Here is a 20,274-nt window from a genome sequence, read left to right as displayed (position 1 = left end):
TGATCTAGGCAAGAGATCAGGTGCATGATGGGTGGGGGAATAGAGCAGGGATCTCATCCCCCGACTCTCAAGCACATCTCTAAGGTGGAGAGGCGGGATGTCAGCATGGTCAATCGGCATTGGTATGAGGAGTAAAAGGATCTTGGCTTCGCATCTCGGACCGGGGAGATCATTCAAAATATCAGCACAGAGGTAGCCGATCTACGAAGGAATAGGATATTCAAGGTACACATGGAGAACATGGGGTCTGGGGACCATGAAGAGCAGAGCAAAGGAAGGGCGGTTCGAGCTGGCCTCGGGCCAAATGAGGCGAGGGAGAACGACATAGCCTTGCACAGCTGACACAGGTCTCCACATTATTTTTCTTTCCAAGAAGATATAACTTTTTCGGTTCCTATACCAGGTTACTATCTAGGTCACTTAAGCGGAGATCCTCTTTCTTAGGTTGAGCCTTCTTCAGGTTTTGCTTGACGTTAAATAGTTCGTTTCCAATGCAGGCCATATATAATTTTCACAAATAGAAGGAAACGTTCAGTGGACTATGTATCGACTACTTTCGCCGACTTGGTCGCGTAAGCATGTGTGCCGAGATTCGATTTAATCCACAGTACTATGGCCATTGCCTTTCTTTTAATCTACTCTTACTCTACAACAAATCATTCGTGTTTCGTCGTTATGCTTGAGGGATATTTCCCGCAGGAGAAATCCACGTGATTCGAGATTGTTCTTCGTCTGCGAGCAGAACGAGGTGACCATGGTGACGTGCAGGCGATTCATTATCGTCAGACAGGCTGTTGAGCTCCACACGGAGACTGAGCATTGTCTCCGTAACTATTCATTACTGTTCATTACAGCGGACTTGCATCTGTACGCACCAGCCGTACCCAAGGTCCGTGGCACAGAGTGCCTGGCCACTTAGTTGTTGGTCCTGCCATGGTCCATGGGACAATCGGCCAGCGAAGAACCTGTCGGTACACTCATGTTTGCACAAGGCGTGCATGTTAAACATTGGTCCTGGGCCGGCCTAATAGTGTCAGGCTTATTTCATCTCTTGGGTTGGGTTGGGTCGGACGGACGGACGCTCTCTGCTTCCCAGAGCCTGAGGACGGCAATAAACGAGAAAACCAGATGGACAGTTAAAACCGAGTTCGAGTTTCAAATGAATGTTGCTGCTCAACGGGCCATGTCATGGGACCTCGATTGTCCTCTCAACAACTCGAATGCTCCTTGTGGTGGTAGACTTGGCGCCACGTGCCCGTGCCCGTGCCCGTGCCGTTGGTCACCGCCTTTGCCCATTTCAGCCCTCCCGGACCCTGCGCTGCCCTTTTGCCAGCTCGACGTTCTTCTTAATGGTCAGATTCACCCCGCGGGCTTTTGCCCATGGAACGATGTCTCCTGAAACAGTGAGGCAGCCCTGCAGATGAACCTCCCGGAGTCGGCAGGTTGGGGTCTTGAGCAGATCCATGATGAACACCCCGGTGATGGCAGCGTCGCGTAGAGTCAGGGTCTCGAGCTGCGGCATATGCTCGATGAAACTCGCGCTGTGGCTGTCCGTGAGACGTTGACAGGTGAATTGCAGGTGCCGGAGCCGTTTGACGCAGCCGTGCTCCAGGAGTTCTAGGCCTTGCCGTTCAAGGCTGACGTCCACGTCCAGGCAAAGCTCTGCTAGATTAGTCTCCACTTCCGTTGGCAGGTAATTCGATTCCAGGCATGTCGGCCACTCCTTCAGTTTGAGATCTAGTGTTCTCAAGTTGGTCAGGCGCGTAAGAGGGGGGTCATCGGATCCTCGGTAGATGTGGTAGCCCAGATAATGGATTCGTAGGTTTTGAATCTGGGCGGGGAGACATAGTTGGTAGGTTATACACCCAGGGTTCAGGTGCAAAGTCTCAAGTCCCTCCAGGCATCGCAGGTCTGTGATCTGCCGCCCAATGCGGGTATCATCCGTTATTAGCCAGACTGCTTGTAATGAAACTTCTCTGAGGTTCGGCATGTTGGTGGTGATGTTGTAAGCCTAAGAACGTCAACTGTGAATCTTGGTTCCAACCAACAGACAGCGTAAAACACCAAGGAACTTTTGAGAAACTTACCGATGCTGTAGACGAGCTGCCATTTTCGGTATGGATTACGAGTTTGCGGAGACAGAGAGCAGGTGAGCTCAGTCTGGGGCTCGTTACATTCCCTCTGAGATTACGCAAGACCAATACTTCCAGACTTGGGCACTTGGGGAGAACATCACCGTAAATGTCGATATTGAGATTACCCGTTGTGTTGGTGCTAGCGGCACTGAGCACAAGGCTTTTGAGTTTGTATTCCTGGAAAGGAAGGCCTTCTGGCGGATACTCGTCGAGTCGCAATTCCAGATGACTCAGCTCCTTGAAGTTCTTCCAGCTTCGGAGCTTCCGTACAAGCTCCTGCCTTGCTTCAGGGTACATTTGAGTTGCGGTGATAGATCTGGGGACTTTCAACTTCCTGAGCGTGGCCCGGAGCATGGAAAGATTGATCGGCCTCTTCGGAGCCTGGTAGTCAATGGTATCGATCAGTGGTGGCAGGCTAGAGAGCAATTTGTTCCAAGACTTAGAGACGCGAAGAAGGCTGATAATTTGCTTGTAGCTCAGGAAAGAGAGAATAAGTTCGACCGTCTCGAGGGGCATGGTAAGCATGGGATCACTGGCCTTCGTAAAGACCAGGGCCTGTTGGACTTGACTCTCAACCTTCTCCATTTGTTTTTGAAGCGATAGGAAGGAGCGCTGGCCGCTGGGCACGCGCTTCAACCCTTGCTTGTACCAATTTATGGCAGCAGTTTGGTTCCCCAGGAGTCGTTCAATCTGACCGCACCTCAAGTAACCGCGTCCATCCTTTCGATCGTGCCGAATCATGTCTTTGGCATCCTTAAGCGCAAGATCGAGGGACTCCATACTGAGATAGACGGCCACGCGGTGGTCGAGGATGTTGACATGATCTGCTTTGCCGTCGTTATGCGCTGCTCGCAAGGCTGATTTGAGCGTGTCCAAGGCTGCGCCATACTTCTTGGCTTTGACGGCATTCTGACAGTCCAAAAGAAGGGCAGATATTGGCATCGACATCGTTAAAGTTAAGAGACCCTGTGCGCCAGGCGTCTAGACCTGGTCTGGTCCATGAGATATCTGTGAAGTCGCGCTCTGAATTGTTCGTGTCAGGGAGAAAGCGACCTCTTACAAGTTGAACTTGAATTTCGGGTTAGTCTGAGGGAAGATTTATTTCCCGGCTTGGCGGAACTTTATTGGCCAACGATAGGCACATGTTTATCTCTAACTTGATTGAGAGCAGCGACTTCACACTCGACCATTCGTGTCTCTGAACGAAGATGCGCACATAATGGAGCCGCAAAGCCTGGAGAGGGCCTCGCAATATCTGAATAATCTCCTGCTTGCTCGAGGTCTGCTTTCCAATGGCAAGCCCATCGATTTTGCCTGCCCCGAGCGGGATCGCCAACCCACTAGTATCACCATGTCCCGCGTTATCAACCTGGTCCACGATCTGATTCTACGACGCGACCAAGACGCCGAACAACGAGATTTCTTGACCACGAGCATAAAAACTGCCCGCGCCCAAGAAAATGAACGCGTTCTTGACCTACAGCGTCTACAAGACAAAAATGCAGATCTGGGCCGACAAGCTGCAACAGCGGAAGCACAGCAACGAACGCTGAAGGAGGTCGCTCGCAAGGCGGAAATTCAAGCCAAAGAGTTGAAAGAGCAGATGCTGAAAATGAAATCCACACTTGATCAAGTACGGGCAAAGTGCCTGGGCGATGTGCGAAAACGCGATGTCGAGCTTGAGAAGCTCAAAACCCACCTGGCCAGCATGCAACGAGGAAAGAAGGAGGCATCCGGCATGAAGATCAACACAATCAATTTCCAACCAGAAAGCAAGGGCAGAGAAATAAGAAACGGCCGAGATGTAAACAGCGCGGATTGGGGATTGGAGAAGGAAACAAACGACTTTCTTGCTGCTCTGTTGAATGAAACCAGCGCCGAGAACGTGTCTTTGAGGAGGATCATCCTTGAAACGATGGATATGTTGAAACAACTCACGGATCTGGAGCAAGCTTGTGAAAATGCCGATGAGGAGGAAGAAGACGGTATCGGTATACCTGGACAATATCGAAAATCAAGACTTAAAGCAGCCGAAGCAAACGACTTTTCCCTGATCCCAGTTGACGATCTTGCCGAGCAAATGGGTCTCATCCTTCAACATTGTCAATCAATCCTCAAAGATCCATCCTTCGTTCCTCTCGAAGAAGTACAGGTACGCGATGAGGAGATCGTCAAACTCAGAGCTGGTTGGGAGAAAATGGCCAGCCGGTGGAAGGAGGCTGTTACTATGATGGACAACTGGCGCCGACAAAAGGTTGAGCACGGAGATGGTATGTCTGGACAGGACTTATCAAATCTGGAGTTTGGCAGAAGCATTGCCACACTTCCAAATGGTCAGCCAGTATTCCCCACGGATGATGAGTTGTCCCAAATACTGTACGACAATAATCACCTCGAAATGGTTGAAGAGGTGACCGAGATGAGCGAGCATCAAGCTTTGACAGAGGAAAGAGAAGAATCAGATCTTGAGATCCCTCCTGAAGCAGCCTCCAAAAGACGCGGTTCAATCTCTCGTCGGGCGGGCATCGGCGGGAAAGCGATTCGGCCCCTCCAGCCGGTCGATATCAATACAAACCAGTCACCGCATAGGATGCAAATGGATGAGATGTCCTCGAGAACCAGTGCAGATTCGGGCATTGGCAGCCTTGATGTGGTATTTTATAACGAAAACGAGAGTTCGAGGCCCAAGTCTCAGTCTCGCATCCCGCGGCAGGTAAGTCGCCACAATCGTCCTCAGTGATAGTTATGTCTGACTTGACCTTAGGCTAAGAGGCGGGAGGAGCCTGTACTGACCATGTCAGAAAAACTAGCTGCTGTCGAAGCTGAAGCTGTAGAGGTGCAGAAGCCAGGGGAAGAGGGCCCCAGGTCAAGAAAGCGCAAGCTTGATCAACCGCAACGACCAAGAAGAAAAGGTGCCCGGAGAAGAAGCACTCTCAGTCCAGAGGAACTGGCAGAGTTGATGGGCATCGTTTAAGGGCTACTATATGATATTCTGCAGTCATCTGATATTATTACCCATGCCTTCCATCCTCCCTACAAAACTTCCATATCTACAGGGTGATTCACGTGTAGTAGAATGGTGATAGAAGAGCGAGCTGCTTCGTTCGAGTAACGCCGCGACACCCACCCAGGCACCTCGTAGGTGGATGATGACTCAGCAGGCAAGCCCAGATCACCTGATATGCGGCGGGTGAGAGGCGCGTTTTGGCAGGGAGGAACGCGACCAAAAATCTCCAGACTCCATACCGACATCCATGCAATCCACTCCATCACGGCTCCATCGTACGAGACGGGTCTGAACGAACGAACAATGCGGCCATAATCAAGTCAATATCCGACCCTGATTGTCATCATGAGTCGATTCACTGCCGACTACTCTTCTAGCATCAATTCCACGCCCGCCAGAGACCCTCCGCAGCAGCGCAACAACCACCTCTTTTCGTCCAACCCTTCCCAGTTTCCCAGCACCACTCCCATTGCCCCTCCGCCTTCTCAGATTTTTGGCAGTTCCGGATTTGACACCGGTGTCTCCAAGCTACAGTTCTCGCAGCCCTCAAAGGCCACCCCGTCCGGCCAGCCAGCCATCCGACCATTCCATACTTCTTTTGGCACTTCGCACGCTTCAGGATACACAGAACAGGATGACCAAGAATACTCCGATGGCGCGATGGAAGAGGAGGATGACGACGACCAGACCGGACCCATCCCACCTGCCTTTCAGTCGGTGAACAACCCGCCCGCACACTCTCTCATGAAATTCAGCGCAGCCAGCAGCAGACAGTCCAGAGTCGTCCCGTTCCGGCGCTCTCTTCGAAGCTCCAGAATCTCTGCACTCCCACACAAGGGTGATGAGTCTGTCGTGGTCAACCTCGCTCGAGACCTTGGTTCACGTGGACAGCCGGCACCATTGAACGAGCCTGACCAAGTCATTATGCAGACTGAAAATTTGCTTCGGTCCCTTGAAGATCAATTACAACGCTTAAAGACCAGTAGCGAGGCCCAGCAATTTGTCGCCGCCGCAGCGCGTCACCTACTTGGTCGTTGGCAACGTTTTGCTGGAGCTGAGCGCCCTACTTTTGAGAGCCCAGATGTTGGCCCACCTGGTTCTGCATCCCTCTTCTCCAAGGCAAACTATCTCGTGTCTCTGCTTCTGATCCTTCGGCATCCGCAGCCAGCAGCCGACGGTGATCTGACTCCAACTCCCAAAGTCCTTCTTGAATGGTTAGATCAGCACCATGTCTCTTACGATGAGCTGTTCCACAATGTGGCTTCACATGGTTCCAATTGCACGGCCAGCCCCATTTTCTGGGGTGCCGTGCAGAGTTTCGTGCTACGGGGGAAGCTTCAGTTCGTCATGCAATTGTTCGCTGACGCCGACTTCAAATATGCTGCGTCTGCAGTGGACGACGGTGGCGACGCACCAGGGTACAAAGGTGCCCAATTACAATCGATTCAAAGCATAATCTATCGAGCGCGACTGCTACTGAATTCTTGTCCGGCAGTCCAGAACGATGATTGGAATGTCGCAGGAAGAGATTGGGATCTATTCCGAACTCAGGTAGACGCTGAACTGGACTCCCTCAACGAACTCGCCGTCAGCCATGACGACGATGATGACAACTCCTTCGAAGCCGAAAATTTTGGTATTCGAAGGCCTGGCACAAACCTTCTGACTAAACTTGGCCGCAAATCAACCTCAACCATTCCCTGGTCAATCTTTACTGGCTTGAAGATTGTATACAACATCTTGCTTGGTAGTGCGGAGGAAATTGTTGCTCAGTCTCAAGACTGGCTCGAGGCTGTGACTTCGCTCACTATATGGTGGGATGGAACCGCCGACGCAGCTGTAGCACAATGGAGCTTTGATGTAAGTCGGGCGAACAACATGGCTGAGGATGATGACAGCGACATCAATCCTTACTTGAATCGACTGAGAGAGTCCTTCCTTTCTGTGACGTCCCCAGATATCAAGAACAGTCAGTTGAGAATGAACACGATGTCCCCAGTCGAAGTAGGACTGGGAAGCATTCTACAGGGCAACGTGACAGGTGCTCTCATCATACTACGTACCCTGTCTCAATGTATTGCTTCATCTGTCGCCGAAATTGGTGCACTGGCTGGCTGGTTGGAACATGACAGTCCAGTTCGCCCTGCTGGATTGAATGAGGAAGATTTAATAGTATTGAGCTATGGTGCACCCAAACATGGCGTCAGCAAAGATGAAGTCATGTTGGGATATGCAGAGGCACTATTTGAAAAGCCGGACCTTGTTCTGCCAGATGAGGTCCCAGTGGAAGGCTGGGAAGTGGCACTCTCGGTAGTCAGCCGACTTGACGATAGAGAGGCAATGCATAATGCTGTCAGCAATTTCATTGATCATCTTGACGTGGTGTCTCAAGACCGTGCAGAGAAGCTGGCCGAGCTATGCTCCGGGTTAGGCCTTAAGGAGGAAGCTCAAAAGGTCTCTGATCGATTTGGTGATTATCTCGTCAACAACACAACAGAGTACGGCACAGCCTTGCTCTGCTATGCCAGGAGTCATTCGTCCAACAAAGTTCGCCAATTGGTCGATCTACTCATCAGCTACTCATTGGTGCAATCACGCGCATACCCACCCGATGATGAACTGGACGAGGGTCTGCAAGATTTGGTCGAAAATCCACGCACGGCACTCGCCGATATTGCCGAGTTCGACCCGGATGCCGCAGAACTCTTGCAGTTCTACCTCGTTGGCTACGCCTGTCTACGACGCTTCTATACGTTAAGAGACGAAGGAGTCGATTCCTCGAAGCCCGGCAAAACCTCCGGACTCCGACCTCTTGCACGGAGACGTGCGGCTTCCAAGGCTCTTGTTACAGCGATCAACAGTGCCGCAGACAGCATATACGGAGGCCTCTATGATCCGGAACGCCAATCTGCCATCCAAGTCGACGGATTACTCACTCTTCTTGGTGAGGCCACGGCGCTACTATCCAGCAACAACAGCGGCACCAACGGGTCCAAATCGGCGACATTCACCACCACACAAATCTACGCTCTCCTTGCTGCAATCGAAGACCTCTCAACTGTCTCCTCGCGCGTTTACGACGCAACAGAGGAATGCTTACAAGCCGCACTGCGGCACTTCCACGGCTCGCAACCACCCAGCCCGCACGCGATGCTCAAGAAAACCATGTCGTCGGGCACGGCGTCGAACTTCAGCTTCAGCATGATGGGAAGCGAGATGATCAGCGGAAGCTCCAGCGGGGTGCTGGTGTCGAAGCCCGGCGGCGGTAGCAAGGGAGGGGACACGTTCAGCAGAGGCTGGGACTGGAGGGCCCAATTCGGGGACAAAGGCACCTCGGGCAAGGATGTCGTCAGAGCGCTCCGCGTCGCGCTTGCGGCTGAGTTGAGTCTCGCGGAATTGGAGGAATGAGCGAGGGGATCGAGGAAGGGGAGCGACAGTGATAGCGATAGCGATGTGATATGATGCCATGTGCTTGATTCCGCTGGGTCGAGACCTGCTCTGCTGGGTTGGTCGTGCAGGCGTCTGAGACAAGCCATGTTCCCGCTCGGATATGGATGTGGCGTACGTCCGGAGCAGTGATGTGATGTGATGTGATGTGTCGCTTGAGAGCTCAGTTAGTCAACTAGAACTAGTTTCCAACCCTGGCCCGTGACGAGCCCAACAATCCATACACATTTGCATTCGGCAACCTTCAATACCTATGTATCAACTGGGCTATCTCTGGATGTGGCAGCAGTGCAAGGGAGGAGCGTGATGACGATGATGATAATACGCGGGGCGTAAGGGCATATATTGATTCAAGAGTTTCTCGTCTTGCACGTATCAGATTTCGCGCCATCCACAAGTTTATATTCCAGGTCATAGATATATGGCTTTCGGCCTTTTTAGTTACTTACTGTCAGCCCCCAAAGCTGGCTGACTGACATAACTGATTTAGAGTTCATTTTTCATGCTGACTTGGGAGGAGCCCAAGCGGTCAGACAGCGTATCGCTCATGCACCGATGACACGCAGGTAATCTCAAAAAAGTCAAAAAAATCAAGAAAGATGAATGACATCGAACCCAGCACCAAAACGCTGGATGGTATGAGGGCAATAGCTGCCTCGCACAGTTGTAGTTACATCAAACTTCTCATTCCGAAATCTCCGAATTAAACAAACGTTCTAGTACCAGCGCCAAAAATGAATAATCCACGGGTCGTTCAGGCGTCTAACGGTAAACTGGAGGAGGTTGGTTATTCTGGTAGCTGGCTAGAGGAATGCCGCCCTGGCCATAGGAAGGCATGGATGGGCTTTGAGGCCCATAAGGGGCGGGTCCACCCATCTGGCCTTCTCGAAAGTTGTTGGCAGCTGGAGTGTTCATGGCACCCTTGCGCATTTTTCTTCGTCGGCTGAAGAAGACAACGCTGACAACAAAGATGATCATGAGGACGGCGGCAACAGCGAGAACGATGGCTCCGCGAGTGTTACTGGCGAAACGGAATCCAACAAAACAGTTGGACAAGCCAAGAGACATGCTGGCAGGTCCAAGGACACGATGGCCCTTCATGATTTGGGCCGGTTTTCCAGTGCGTCTGAAAAGGATGTGGCCGGTCAGACCAACGCCCCAAGTCATTAGCAGCAAACCGAGGATCACGAAGCCGAGAATTTGATGAGGGTGGGTTAGATTAGGCTCCTATGATGTTGTTAGTTTCGTGGGTTCTGCGGTGGCAGTCAGGGTTCAAACTCACAATGTCCTCTCTCTTACTGATGGCAACACCAACACCAGTGCCGATTGCGACCATGAGCAAAGCAAAGGACTGGATGGCCCAATGGAGCCAGACCTTTTCGAAGACTCGCAAGCACAGATAGCCGGCGGGGAAGACGACCAAAAAGGCAGCAACCATAAGGAAAGCGTGGAAGGCAATCCCGCGATGGCGGTTGCCACCAGAACCAGCGATGACATCGACATTGTCAGTTGAAGAATCGACGACTGGAACGCCTGCGTCCCCTGTAGCCTGCTTGAAGTCGAGATCGAAGGTATTGAAGACCTGATGTTGTCGGATGGTGGCGTCCAGGGCGTTGCTGTTGATATCACCAGAACTACCCACAGCCCAAATCATGTCTTGGCTATCGCTCAAAACATCAGCGTTTCCACCACTCCAGGTTCGGCAGTTTGAGCATTTCATGTTGACAACATATGTGTCGTTGATTATGCCCGATCCGCTCAGGAGCTCGACCTGGACGCTGTCTGTGTGTTGAGGGGCGACATGGCCAGTTCCGAGGCGAGGACTCAGCGTGACGTTGCTGCCATCGGCGGAGGAGTAGGCAACGAACATCAGGGCGCCTTTCATCTGGCTACCCATGCCAAAGGCGGCGTAGGAGTTGCCAGCAGGGGCGGAGAAATGGAAGTAGAGTTCGTTGGAGTTACCCGAGGGGACGTTGACGGCGACGGTGATGTTATTGTTGGGGTCAGAGTTGCCGCCAGGGCGACCGATATATGTGGAGGAAGGAACAGCAGCGTGGGCTGTGAGAAGGAGGGATGCTGTATTTGGGTCAGATCTTTGTTGCTTTGTTGCCGAGTCCAACTGCGGTTTACAGAGGTTGGCTTACCAAAGAAAGACAGGCAGAAGGCCCGAGAATGCAGAAACACCATGACTACCGGACAGCAGTACGAGGTCTCCTAGCAGGAAGGATGAATATTGGACAATAGCCAAAGGATGCAGAGGTGCGAATGTGAGATGTGGCGACGTCGGGGGAGAGGGTGTATGCGTCCCTCGTAGAGTCGTCGGTATATTATATGGGAAAAGGTGGAGGTGGAGATGAGACAGAAAAGGTGCAGGTACTGCGTATGCGTTCGCTAAGTACGGAGTAGGAGGACAGAGCACTCGTACGGTCAAGAGTCAAGGACTGCAGCTGCGGATTAGGGAATCAGGGATACTGAGGATTGTACGAGGTAGTCACCACTGACCAGTGGGTGCCAGTGGGTGCCAGGCCATCGCTCCTTCCTTCAACGCACGCCCAGCTGACGACTTCCCCAATCTCTCTGCTAAGAATCAGCATGTCTGGCGGCCAGTGAGTAGAGTGACTAACTGGCTTCAGTTGGTCCATGTTGACTCCGTACCGAAGGAAGGCACGATGGCATGTTTCAGCTGTGGTTCATCGCCAGCGCGTCTGGTGCTTAGCGTGAGGCTGTGGGCCAGAACCATCCAAAATGGCAGGAGCGATCAACAAGAACGGGGCGTCCCTTCCAGGTTGGCACTCCCAGTGGGCACTAACCACTCACCACTGCCCCTCCCCTTCCGTGGGCACTTGCCTCAGAAACGACAAATAGGGTACGTGTGATTGGGCGTCCACGCCCGGAGCCCCAACCGCGCCCCTGGCACCTCCCCTCCAAAAACCCCCATTCAGCCACCGCCGGCGCATCTCACGGCCGCCGAAAGGGGCTCTCGGGCGCCCCAAAGGCTTATTTTTTGGTTTTAATAGAGGGAATAAGGAAGGGCCCTGCATCAGCCGCAAACCCGTCTGGTGTTCCTGGATTGCTCCGCTTGTCGTTGGCTGTCGCCTCTTGGTCGGCGCTTATGCCTACCTGGTAAGTGCGGGGCTGGTCAGCCGGAGCAAAAATAGAACGTCGCTTCAAACCGGCTGCGACCCTTTCTTTGTCTTCTCCGCCAAAAATCCAAAAACCCACCATCCATCTCACCCAACTGACTGCGGATTCCGAAGATTGTGAGTGGTGTCGGGTGCATGCTGCATGGGGCGTGGGGCGTGGGGCGTGCGCGAGAGTAACATGTTCCATTGGGGGACGGGGATGCTTATTCTTGTACAAATCTTTTTCACCCGCCACGCGCCACTGTGAAGGGGGAAGTGCAAGATGCTGGTCGTGTATCGAGGAGAGGGGTATCCGTCGCAATTGCAAGGCCCTGCCCTGCCCTGCCCTCACTAGAACCATTCTTCCTGGATGTTCATAATATATTTCTGAAACGATTGAGGCCCCATGGAGTCTTCAAGCGATGACGACCAACCATACTTGAGCAAATCACTGTCGTGCAGCGATCCAGAGTCGACTGGCAACGCACCTGGTGACGCGTTGTGGTTGTGCTCGAGCCCTGCACCATGATGGGCACTGACGGCGGGAGTGGCGGGTGCATTCGTTGCACCACTCTGCTGCTGCTGCTGCTGCTGTTGCTGTTGTCCAGCGAGGTTCGAGTAGTCCAACAACGTGTCGTCTAAATCCATCCCAAACGCTTCTATCGCGCTGGTGATCGAACTATCGGGGTAGTTGTGCATCCATGTCTCGATGCGCGTTGCAGAGGTCAAGTCTGCGAAAAGGGTATCTCTCGTCCGGGCAGCTTGCACCTGCTGCTCAGCCCGCTTCGCCTTCGCCTTGGCCATCAGTTGTCGCAGTGGCTTCCAAAGCATCCCTCGCTGCATCCTGTGAGACTTCTTCCCCCGGCTCTCATCGTAAACTGACTCGATCGCCTGCCAAGCCCGCTCGGTCCCAGGCCCGGGTGGACGCGTGCAGAGTTCGGACAGTGCAAAAGCAACCGACTGCCATTGCATATATGTTTGAAATAGCCACCCCCATTTGGCCGTGTTTTCATTGCTCTGCAACAGGTGGGAGAATTCAATCACTTCCACCGACGTGATAAACAATCGATCCCGCGTTTCGGGTGGCAGCCGCGGCTCAAGATCCGGATTGAATGATCGAGGGTGGTGCAATGTCAGCCACATTTTGGCGAGAATGAGCCTCGCCACGGTCGCCGTGACCCAATAAATCGGCGTGCTCATGTCGCAGTGACGCAAATATTTCTCCTCCAGCTCTCGATGGCAGTCGTCGATCATTTTCTCCTTGTCTGCCAGTGCCCATGCCGAACTGCCTGCCCCGGGTTCGGCGCTACCAGGAGCCGTGAAATTCAACCTTCGTGAAAACTTGCTCAACTCAAATCGGATCAGACAGAAAGTCATTTCCGTCGCACCTTTCCTGTCTCTTGGAGGCTCCTTCATTCCCGGATAGATGTCATCGTCATTGACGTTCAACGGAATCTTCGTGTCGTAGAACTGCTCCGTAAACGTAGGATCAGTGCCATGGTCTTCGGCAGACCGACTGTCCAACAGCGAAATTTGCCACCACAACCTCCTCCTCATCTCCGTGTCAAAGGGGTTCAGATCAAAATTGGTGCCGTCGCGATGGATCCCAAGAGCTTGAGCCAGGTGGATGAGCAGTCCCCCCAGCGACCACACCAATCGAGAGTCGTCACAGTGCCGCACAAAGATGAGGAAGAAGCTGAATGCCTGCAAGCAGATCAGGCTATTACTGTTCAAGAAGTCGGCCCGTGCCAGGGCCTGCTCCGTGGCGAATCGATACTTCTTCAACAAGGCCTCTTTCGGTTCGTCAAGCAGCTGTTGGCACTGGTCGGGGGTGAGGCTGACGACCGCGCCAAAGTAAATGCAGAAAAGCAATGCCTCGTTTGGCTTCGACACTCGATCGAGATTGCTCGCGGCATTCATGAGGATCATGCGGGCTGTCGGACGATGCAAGATGCGCACCACAGGATCGACATTCTCCTTGAACACCTCCCAGAGAATAAACGTCTGGCTGGGCGTCGGATGTAGCGATCGCAGATCTACCGCTGCAGACGAGTAGCCGAAGATGAATGCTTGATGGTTGACGTGGTCCGATTCGGGTGACAGTATCGTCGAGTCGTCGTCCTCACTGCCAGATGTCTCCAGCAAATCACGCATTTCTGAAATCTATTCGTCCCCCGTGCGTCTTCGTTAGCTTTCATGTTCCCGCGTCATACGTGGACCACATAGGAATGACCCAAAAGTGAAATGAGCAAGACGTTGAACATACCTCGTCGCTCATCGCCGTCCAGAAGGCGTTGCTCACATACCGACTGCGATCCTCATCAATAACCAGCCTCCCCAACCGCCCGTCGATAGAATGGCGTTTCGAATCGTCACGATCTGAGCCCGGCGACTCGCCCGTGGCCGGCAATCTCGCACGAATGTCCGCCGACCCGGCGAGAGGGGGTGCGAGAACGAGGCCATTCTCATCGACGTGGGCGCCCAGGTTATGGACGACGCCCTCCAGCCGCCGCAGCCGCGTCAACAGCTCTGCGTCAGGCTGCTTACGCGGTCTGCGCGGTGCGCGTCCGGGGCCCGGGAAGACGCATTCGATGCCGGCTTTGACGCAGTTGGCGCACGGCTCGTGTTTGTTGCAGCGCACTTTGCGGCGTCGGCACGTCACGCAGCTTCGCGGGTTGAGGTGCGGAGCTGGCGGTACCGCTGACGCTGGAGTTGGATCGGCGGTGTCGGGATGGTCACGCTTGGATGCCGGAGCTGGTGCAGGTCCAGCCTCGCCTGACTGCAAAGTCGAAGGAGTATCTCCAGCTGGAGACACCATTGTTGCCTTAGACTCATCCATCATCAGTGCCTCGTGTAGTCAAAGCATGGCTGGTGCCAGTGCGGTAGACGAAGGACAGACCTCCGGAATGAACTGTGGTCGTGAAAACTAATTACGACAGCGAGTAATGTGGTGTGGACGGGGCAACGTTGGAGCTTTGGAAATCTACTCGTAAATTCATCATGATAATCAAGCAATCCGAGCACGATGCAGATCGATGACTAAGACGCGTGACTCGGTCCCTCGTGCGAGATGGTGATGCCGGAAAAAGATCCAAGTGCTTAATTATCCAATCCACACCGAGCAGGTTCTGGAAGGCCTGAGGGAAGACGGGTGAGCGAGTGTACTACGTACCTGCTAACTGGGTGCTGCCGTACGACGGACGGTCCGAGGTCTTTTATTAATTATAGGGCGCCAGTGGCAGGGAGAGAAAAGAATGGGGCTCACGCGGGACGGAGAAGCAGAAGAGCAAAAGCTTGGCCCAATGCAAAGGTTTCAATCAAATACGATCGATCAGGCGTCGAGCTTGAGAGTCTGTCGAAGGCCTGACCAAGCAAATCAAAACAAAGATAACGATGAGAGAGAGAAAAAGGAGTCTGGATGATTCAGCCCTTCCGAATGCGATGTGCGCGTCCCTATCGTACACGCGGACTTATTCAGAGATGTAATATCCGTGCCTCAGGCCTGTATGCCGGAACGCTCGTCATAATCGCGCCCTGGGGGACAAGGTCACATTGTCACATTCGGACCCGAGTGATCGTGATCGTCCCGAACCAAATACAGTGCGCAGAGTGGGAGAGAAATTTCACCTTGGGGAAAAGAGGACTGGTAGAGGGAGAGGGAACCGGAGGTCATTATCCAAGTTGCCACTCTCCATTCCCCTCCAACGTACAAGGAGCAAAAGGAGGCGTCCGCCCACTTTACCAATAAATAATATAATAATAGGGAAGTCGTTCTCAGGTATTGTGGTCGTGGTCATGTCCAAATGCATAATTGCCATCGACTTGTTACACGCATTCCATATCTCAGAAGCGGGTGCCGTCGCAGCGCCCAATCCAAACGGTCACGAATGAGGCGATATAGCGCTTCCGTGGATCTTCCTCTTCCTCTTCACCTTCACCTTCACACTCAGCCTCCCCCCCCCCCCCCCCCCCTGAAAATCAATTATCGAAAAGTCCTTCGCAGAAACGATGCGAAAAGGCCCAAAACAGACATGTAGCTAGATAGCAAAGCAGTGCCCACCCACTGCCATTCGTCTTTGAACACCTCGCTTCTCAACTTCGCTGACCCAAAGGCATGTCCCAGAATGCTAATGATGCAGGTGGTTGTGAACCAGGGCGAAATCGGTCGCCTGCAGCCTTCTCACTCGCTGTGAGATCTCAAAAGTAACTGGACGTCCAAAATTAGCTCGGTCTGCAATCAACCAGACCACGAATTGGAACGTACACTACTAATGGTAGACATCGGATCGTGTTGTCCGTCATGGTTGACCGACGGGCTCTCTGCACTTCCATGCACCACCGGTCCAGATGTCGTGATAGAGCGTTCCGCAAATTGTGGTCTTGATGGAGACGCCGGGTTGCCGCCTTCCTCCGTGCCCGTGTGTTCCGAGCTCGACTCTCCTCCACTGGACTTTTCTCGCGCCTGTGCTTGTTTGTTGAACATCGCCGTCACCCCATCCGATGCTACCCGCAGGATGGTCTGCATCAATAAGTTCTGCTTGAGTGGTTTCGACAGATACTCGTCCATCTGTGCCTGGATGCACTTCTCTCGATCGCCCAGCATCGCATGAGCCGTGAGCGCGATGATCGGCGTTCGACTCAGTCCCGACTCCCTTTCGTAGTGTCGGATCTCCCGTGTAGCTTCAAACCCTCCCATCACAGGCATTTGGACATCCATCAGCACCACGTCGAATCGACTATCCTTGATCGCGTTGAACGCCTCCAGTCCGTTTTCAACGACCGTCACGACATGGTTGTACTTCTCTAAGATCTTGATCGCCACCTTCTGGTTGACTTCGTTGTCCTCCGCCAACAGAATGTTGAACGACTTCTTGTAATCTTTGATGATAGGTGTCGACCGACCTTCCAGGGCCGGAATCATACAGTTTCCGAGGTCAATCAGCTGACAGGGTGTGGTCATGTATGATGCGATACCCAAATCAAGCACAGTTTTGAGGCTGATAGATACCGTAGGGTTTAACAGTACCATCGGCATGTACTTGAACTTCTCAAACTTTCGCAGCGTTTGTGCGGTCTGAAGCTCGTCGATCACGATGACGTCGTATCCGCCATCGATCGATTTGGCTCTCTTGTCGGTGACCGGATCGGGGACATCCGCCACATCTTTGACCACCAGACACTGCAGCCCCAGACCTTCCATCAGCTTGGGCACATGGTTGAAGAAGCTTGAAGATCCCCGATCAACAACTAGCACTTTGTGTGCCCTGAAAGGGTATAACTGGGAACTGATGACGCTAATGTCCTCGGTCGCGTACTTCACAATGCAAGAGAAGTGGAATTCACTTCCACGCCCGAAGTTGGATGTAACCCACACTTGCCCACCCATCAGATTGACCAGACGCTTGGAGATAGACAGCCCAAGGCCAGTGCCGCCAAACTTCCTCGTCGTCGACCCGTCCGCTTGCTGGAACGTATCAAAGATCAGATCGAGCTTGTCAGACTGGATGCCAATGCCTGTATCGGACACCACAAACTCGAATGGGAACTCGTCTGGCCCGCACGTCGACAGTAGGTCTTTGGACTTCTTGATCGTGACTTTAACCACACCTTGATTCGTGAACTTGATTGCATTCCCCACCAGATTCAAGATGATCTGCCTCAATCGGAAGGGATCCCCAACCACATAGTCAGGGACCGAGTTGTCCACGTCGAATGCGAGATCCAAAGTCTTTTCATTTGCCTTGACCGCCAGAGACTTCAGCGCATTAAACACAGTTCCTCTAATGGTGTAGGGGATTGCTTCAATCGCCATACGATTCGCTTCAATCTTTGAAATGTCGAGAATGTCGTCAATGATGGTCAACAGGCTGTTAGCGAGATTGTGAACAGTGTTGAGCATTTCTCGAGAGTGGGGTTTGAGCTCGTCCGTATCCAGTGTTAGTTGGGTCATACCAATGATTCCGTTCATCGGCGTCCTGATTTCATGCGACATGTTGGCCAGAAACTCGGACTTGGTCTGATTGGCCAGCTCGGCGGCTTCTCGGGCCGCAGTATTCCTTTGTATACTGTCCCGGAGGTTGGAAATCATCTGATTGAGTTTTCGTTTCAATTCATCCATTTCACCCATCGCATTGACGCTGATCAACTTGGAGAAATCACCCTCGGTGGCTGCGTCGGTAATTTCGCCAAAGGCGCGCACTTGAGCCGTCAAATTCTCGGCCATGGTGTTGACATCCTCGGTGATTTCTTTCCATCGGCCGCTCACGTCGTGAACGTTGGCCTGCCCGCCCATTTTCCCATTGACGCCCACGTCTCGGGCCACTCTCCTCAGTTCATGCGCGAATGTGGCGAGTCGATCGACCATGTTGTTGATGGTGACTTTGAGTGTGAGGATTTCTCCTTGTGCTTGAACTTCAATCTTCTTATCCAAATTGCCCGCCGCAATCGCTTGGGTGACGTCGGAAATGCTTCGAACTTGGTCGGTCAAATTCGAGGCCATGGTGTTGACATTGTCGGTTAGATCTCGCCATTTACCCTGCACGTTGTCGACTTTGGCCTGTCCGCCAAGCGTACCGTCTGTGCCGACTTCTCGCGCGACTTTGCTGACTTCAAATGCAAATGTGTTCAATCTGTCGACCATGGAATTGATCGTCACTTTGAGATCGAGGATTTCTCCTTGGACATCTGCCGTGACCTTCTTGGACAAATCGCCATTGGCCACGGCGGTCGTCACCGCTGCGATTTCTCGCACTTGGGTGGTCAAGTTCATGGCCATGCCGTTCACGTTCTCCGTCAGGTCTTTCCAGACGCCCTCCACATCATGAACCGTGGCTTGACCCCCGAGGACACCATTGGTTCCAACTTCCTTGGCAAGATAGGTGACTTCCTGGGCGAATTGCTGCAGCTGGCCTACCATGTTGTTGATGGTGATTTTCAATTGCAAGATTTCGCCTTTACAACTCGCGGTGACTTTTCGCGTCAAATCGCCCCTGGCGACAGCGGTTGTAACAGTAGCAATGTCTCGGACCTGCGTGGTCAAATTGTCGGCCATGGCGTTAACACTCTTGGTCAAGTCGTTCCAAGTCCCTTGAACACCATCGATTTGAGCTTGGCCGCCCAGGACACCTTCGGTGCCTACATCGGTGGCGACACGAGTCACTTCTGTGGCGAAAGTCCGCAATTGGTCCACCATGGTGTTGATCGTATGCTGAAGCTCGAATATCTCACCGCCGGCGCGACTTTGGACTTTCTGGCTCAAATCACCGCAGGCGACAGCTTTGGTGACGATGGCGATCTCTCTGACTTGATCGGTCAAGTTCGCAGCCATGATATTGACTGTTTCAGCATTAGCTTTAGATTGCAAGCCAATAGCTTTCTCTGCACTTACCATTCTCGGTCAATTCTTTCCAAATCCCGTGCACACCACTGATTTGGGCCTGACCACCCAAGATGCCCTCGGTGCCGACTTCGCGAGCCACCCGGGAGACTTCGCTGCCGAAGATTTCGAGCTGGTCCATCATGGTGTTTATGGTCATTTTGAAAGTGGCAATTTCATCGTCCATCTCGGTGGCCTGGATCTGGACGCGTTTGGATAAATCGCCATTGGCGACTTGGGTAATGATGCCACCAATTTCTCGTAGAGCCTTTTGGAAGGCCTCATTTGCTTGCTGGTGCTTCCGAAGCTCGCGTTCTAGAATGGAGACATCCTCATTTTCCACACGCATGAATGCTTGCTTGGCCTGCTCTTCGGAATTTCTCAGGCCGCGACTGATTTCTGCAATTGTTTCTCTTTGTGATCTGATTTGATCTGCTTGCTTTTCGACATGTTCTCGAAGAACGCCAATATCTTCCTCGCTGACGGTACGGACTGGCTCGGAGGAAAGTACAGATTCTCGGGCAGCCAGTAGATTGTTGACTCGTCTTGATTGGGTGGAGTGTGAGTGCTGTCTATCAGAAGCAGCTAGTGGGGAATCAGTGTATGGTTCTCCAAAGGGACTGCGAGCATCGTTTGGGCGTGACAAAGGTGAAGCAGGACTTTGAAATTCACCTGGAGTATCGGGGAGCGAGCGGCCGACAATGTCAGCTCTAGACTCGAGATAGTGGATGCGTCTAGCAAGGGCGGCTAGTTCAGCCTCGAAGTCCTCCTTTGCGGGAGAATCATGTCCTGGGAGGGCGAAGGGCGGCGGTTTGATGCCGTTGGTATAGGAGGGGTTCGCTGTCGTGCCTTTGGCTAATCCGCGCAGAAGAGCGGTAGCAGCAGCCAGTGTCTCGTCTGGGAGAGACATGGCCAGCGAAGGGGTCTCTATGGGTGGGTGTTGCTCCTCATGGGCCGCGACACGAAGGGGATTGTGACAAAGGCAGGTTTTGTGCCAGAAGGCTCGGGTCCTAGGTTGCGTCCAGCAACGGAGGCAGAAAGGACGTAGAGCCACGTTGAGGCGATGGAAGGAGAGAATAGGACGACGGATGATAAGATGAGGATTGCAGCTGATTGTAGCGTGGAGTGGAGGATACAGAGGTTGGCGGTCAGGTGGTAGACAAGGTTGCGAATGTGACCTACGAAGTG

General features: G+C 52.9%; 6 protein-coding genes across 6 annotated transcripts; 2 read left to right on the top strand and 4 right to left on the bottom strand.

The window, feature by feature from the left end:
• Positions 1-1,297: 1,297 nt before the first annotated feature.
• A1O9_06870 (uncharacterized protein) lies at positions 1,298-3,083 on the bottom strand (the record flags this gene model as incomplete). Its single annotated transcript, XM_013403817.1, has 2 exons — positions 1,298-2,011; positions 2,088-3,083. 2 exons carry the CDS (start codon positions 3,081-3,083, stop codon positions 1,298-1,300), a joined length of 1,710 nt encoding a protein of 569 aa, XP_013259271.1.
• Positions 3,084-3,354: 271 nt separating this feature from the next.
• Positions 3,355-5,109, top strand: A1O9_06869 (uncharacterized protein; the record flags this gene model as incomplete). The annotated part of the gene is made up of 2 exons (XM_013403816.1): positions 3,355-4,848; positions 4,900-5,109. The coding sequence occupies 2 exons, from the start codon at positions 3,355-3,357 to the stop codon at positions 5,107-5,109; spliced, it is 1,704 nt and encodes a 567-aa protein (XP_013259270.1).
• A 378-nt stretch (positions 5,110-5,487) lies between these two features.
• A1O9_06868 (uncharacterized protein) lies at positions 5,488-8,550 on the top strand (the record flags this gene model as incomplete). The annotated part of the gene is made up of 1 exon (XM_013403815.1): positions 5,488-8,550. The coding sequence occupies one exon, from the start codon at positions 5,488-5,490 to the stop codon at positions 8,548-8,550; it is 3,063 nt and encodes a 1,020-aa protein (XP_013259269.1).
• An 801-nt stretch (positions 8,551-9,351) lies between these two features.
• On the bottom strand, positions 9,352-10,776 carry A1O9_06867 (uncharacterized protein; the record flags this gene model as incomplete). Its single annotated transcript, XM_013403814.1, has 3 exons — positions 9,352-9,816; positions 9,872-10,647; positions 10,734-10,776. 3 exons carry the CDS (start codon positions 10,774-10,776, stop codon positions 9,352-9,354), a joined length of 1,284 nt encoding a protein of 427 aa, XP_013259268.1.
• Positions 10,777-12,062: 1,286 nt separating this feature from the next.
• A1O9_06866 (uncharacterized protein) lies at positions 12,063-14,529 on the bottom strand (the record flags this gene model as incomplete). Its single annotated transcript, XM_013403813.1, has 3 exons — positions 12,063-12,246; positions 12,340-13,874; positions 13,978-14,529. The coding sequence occupies 3 exons, from the start codon at positions 14,527-14,529 to the stop codon at positions 12,063-12,065; spliced, it is 2,271 nt and encodes a 756-aa protein (XP_013259267.1).
• Positions 14,530-15,948: 1,419 nt separating this feature from the next.
• A1O9_06865 (uncharacterized protein) lies at positions 15,949-19,996 on the bottom strand (the record flags this gene model as incomplete). Its single annotated transcript, XM_013403812.1, has 2 exons — positions 15,949-19,046; positions 19,099-19,996. 2 exons carry the CDS (start codon positions 19,994-19,996, stop codon positions 15,949-15,951), a joined length of 3,996 nt encoding a protein of 1,331 aa, XP_013259266.1.
• Positions 19,997-20,274: the final 278 nt, after the last annotated feature.

This window comes from Exophiala aquamarina (genome assembly GCF_000709125.1).
Source record: "Exophiala aquamarina CBS 119918 chromosome Unknown aczIA-supercont1.5, whole genome shotgun sequence".
In the NCBI taxonomy this organism is placed as follows: Eukaryota; Fungi; Ascomycota; class Eurotiomycetes; order Chaetothyriales; family Herpotrichiellaceae; genus Exophiala; species Exophiala aquamarina.
This window is presented reverse-complemented; position numbering and strand designations above follow the sequence as displayed.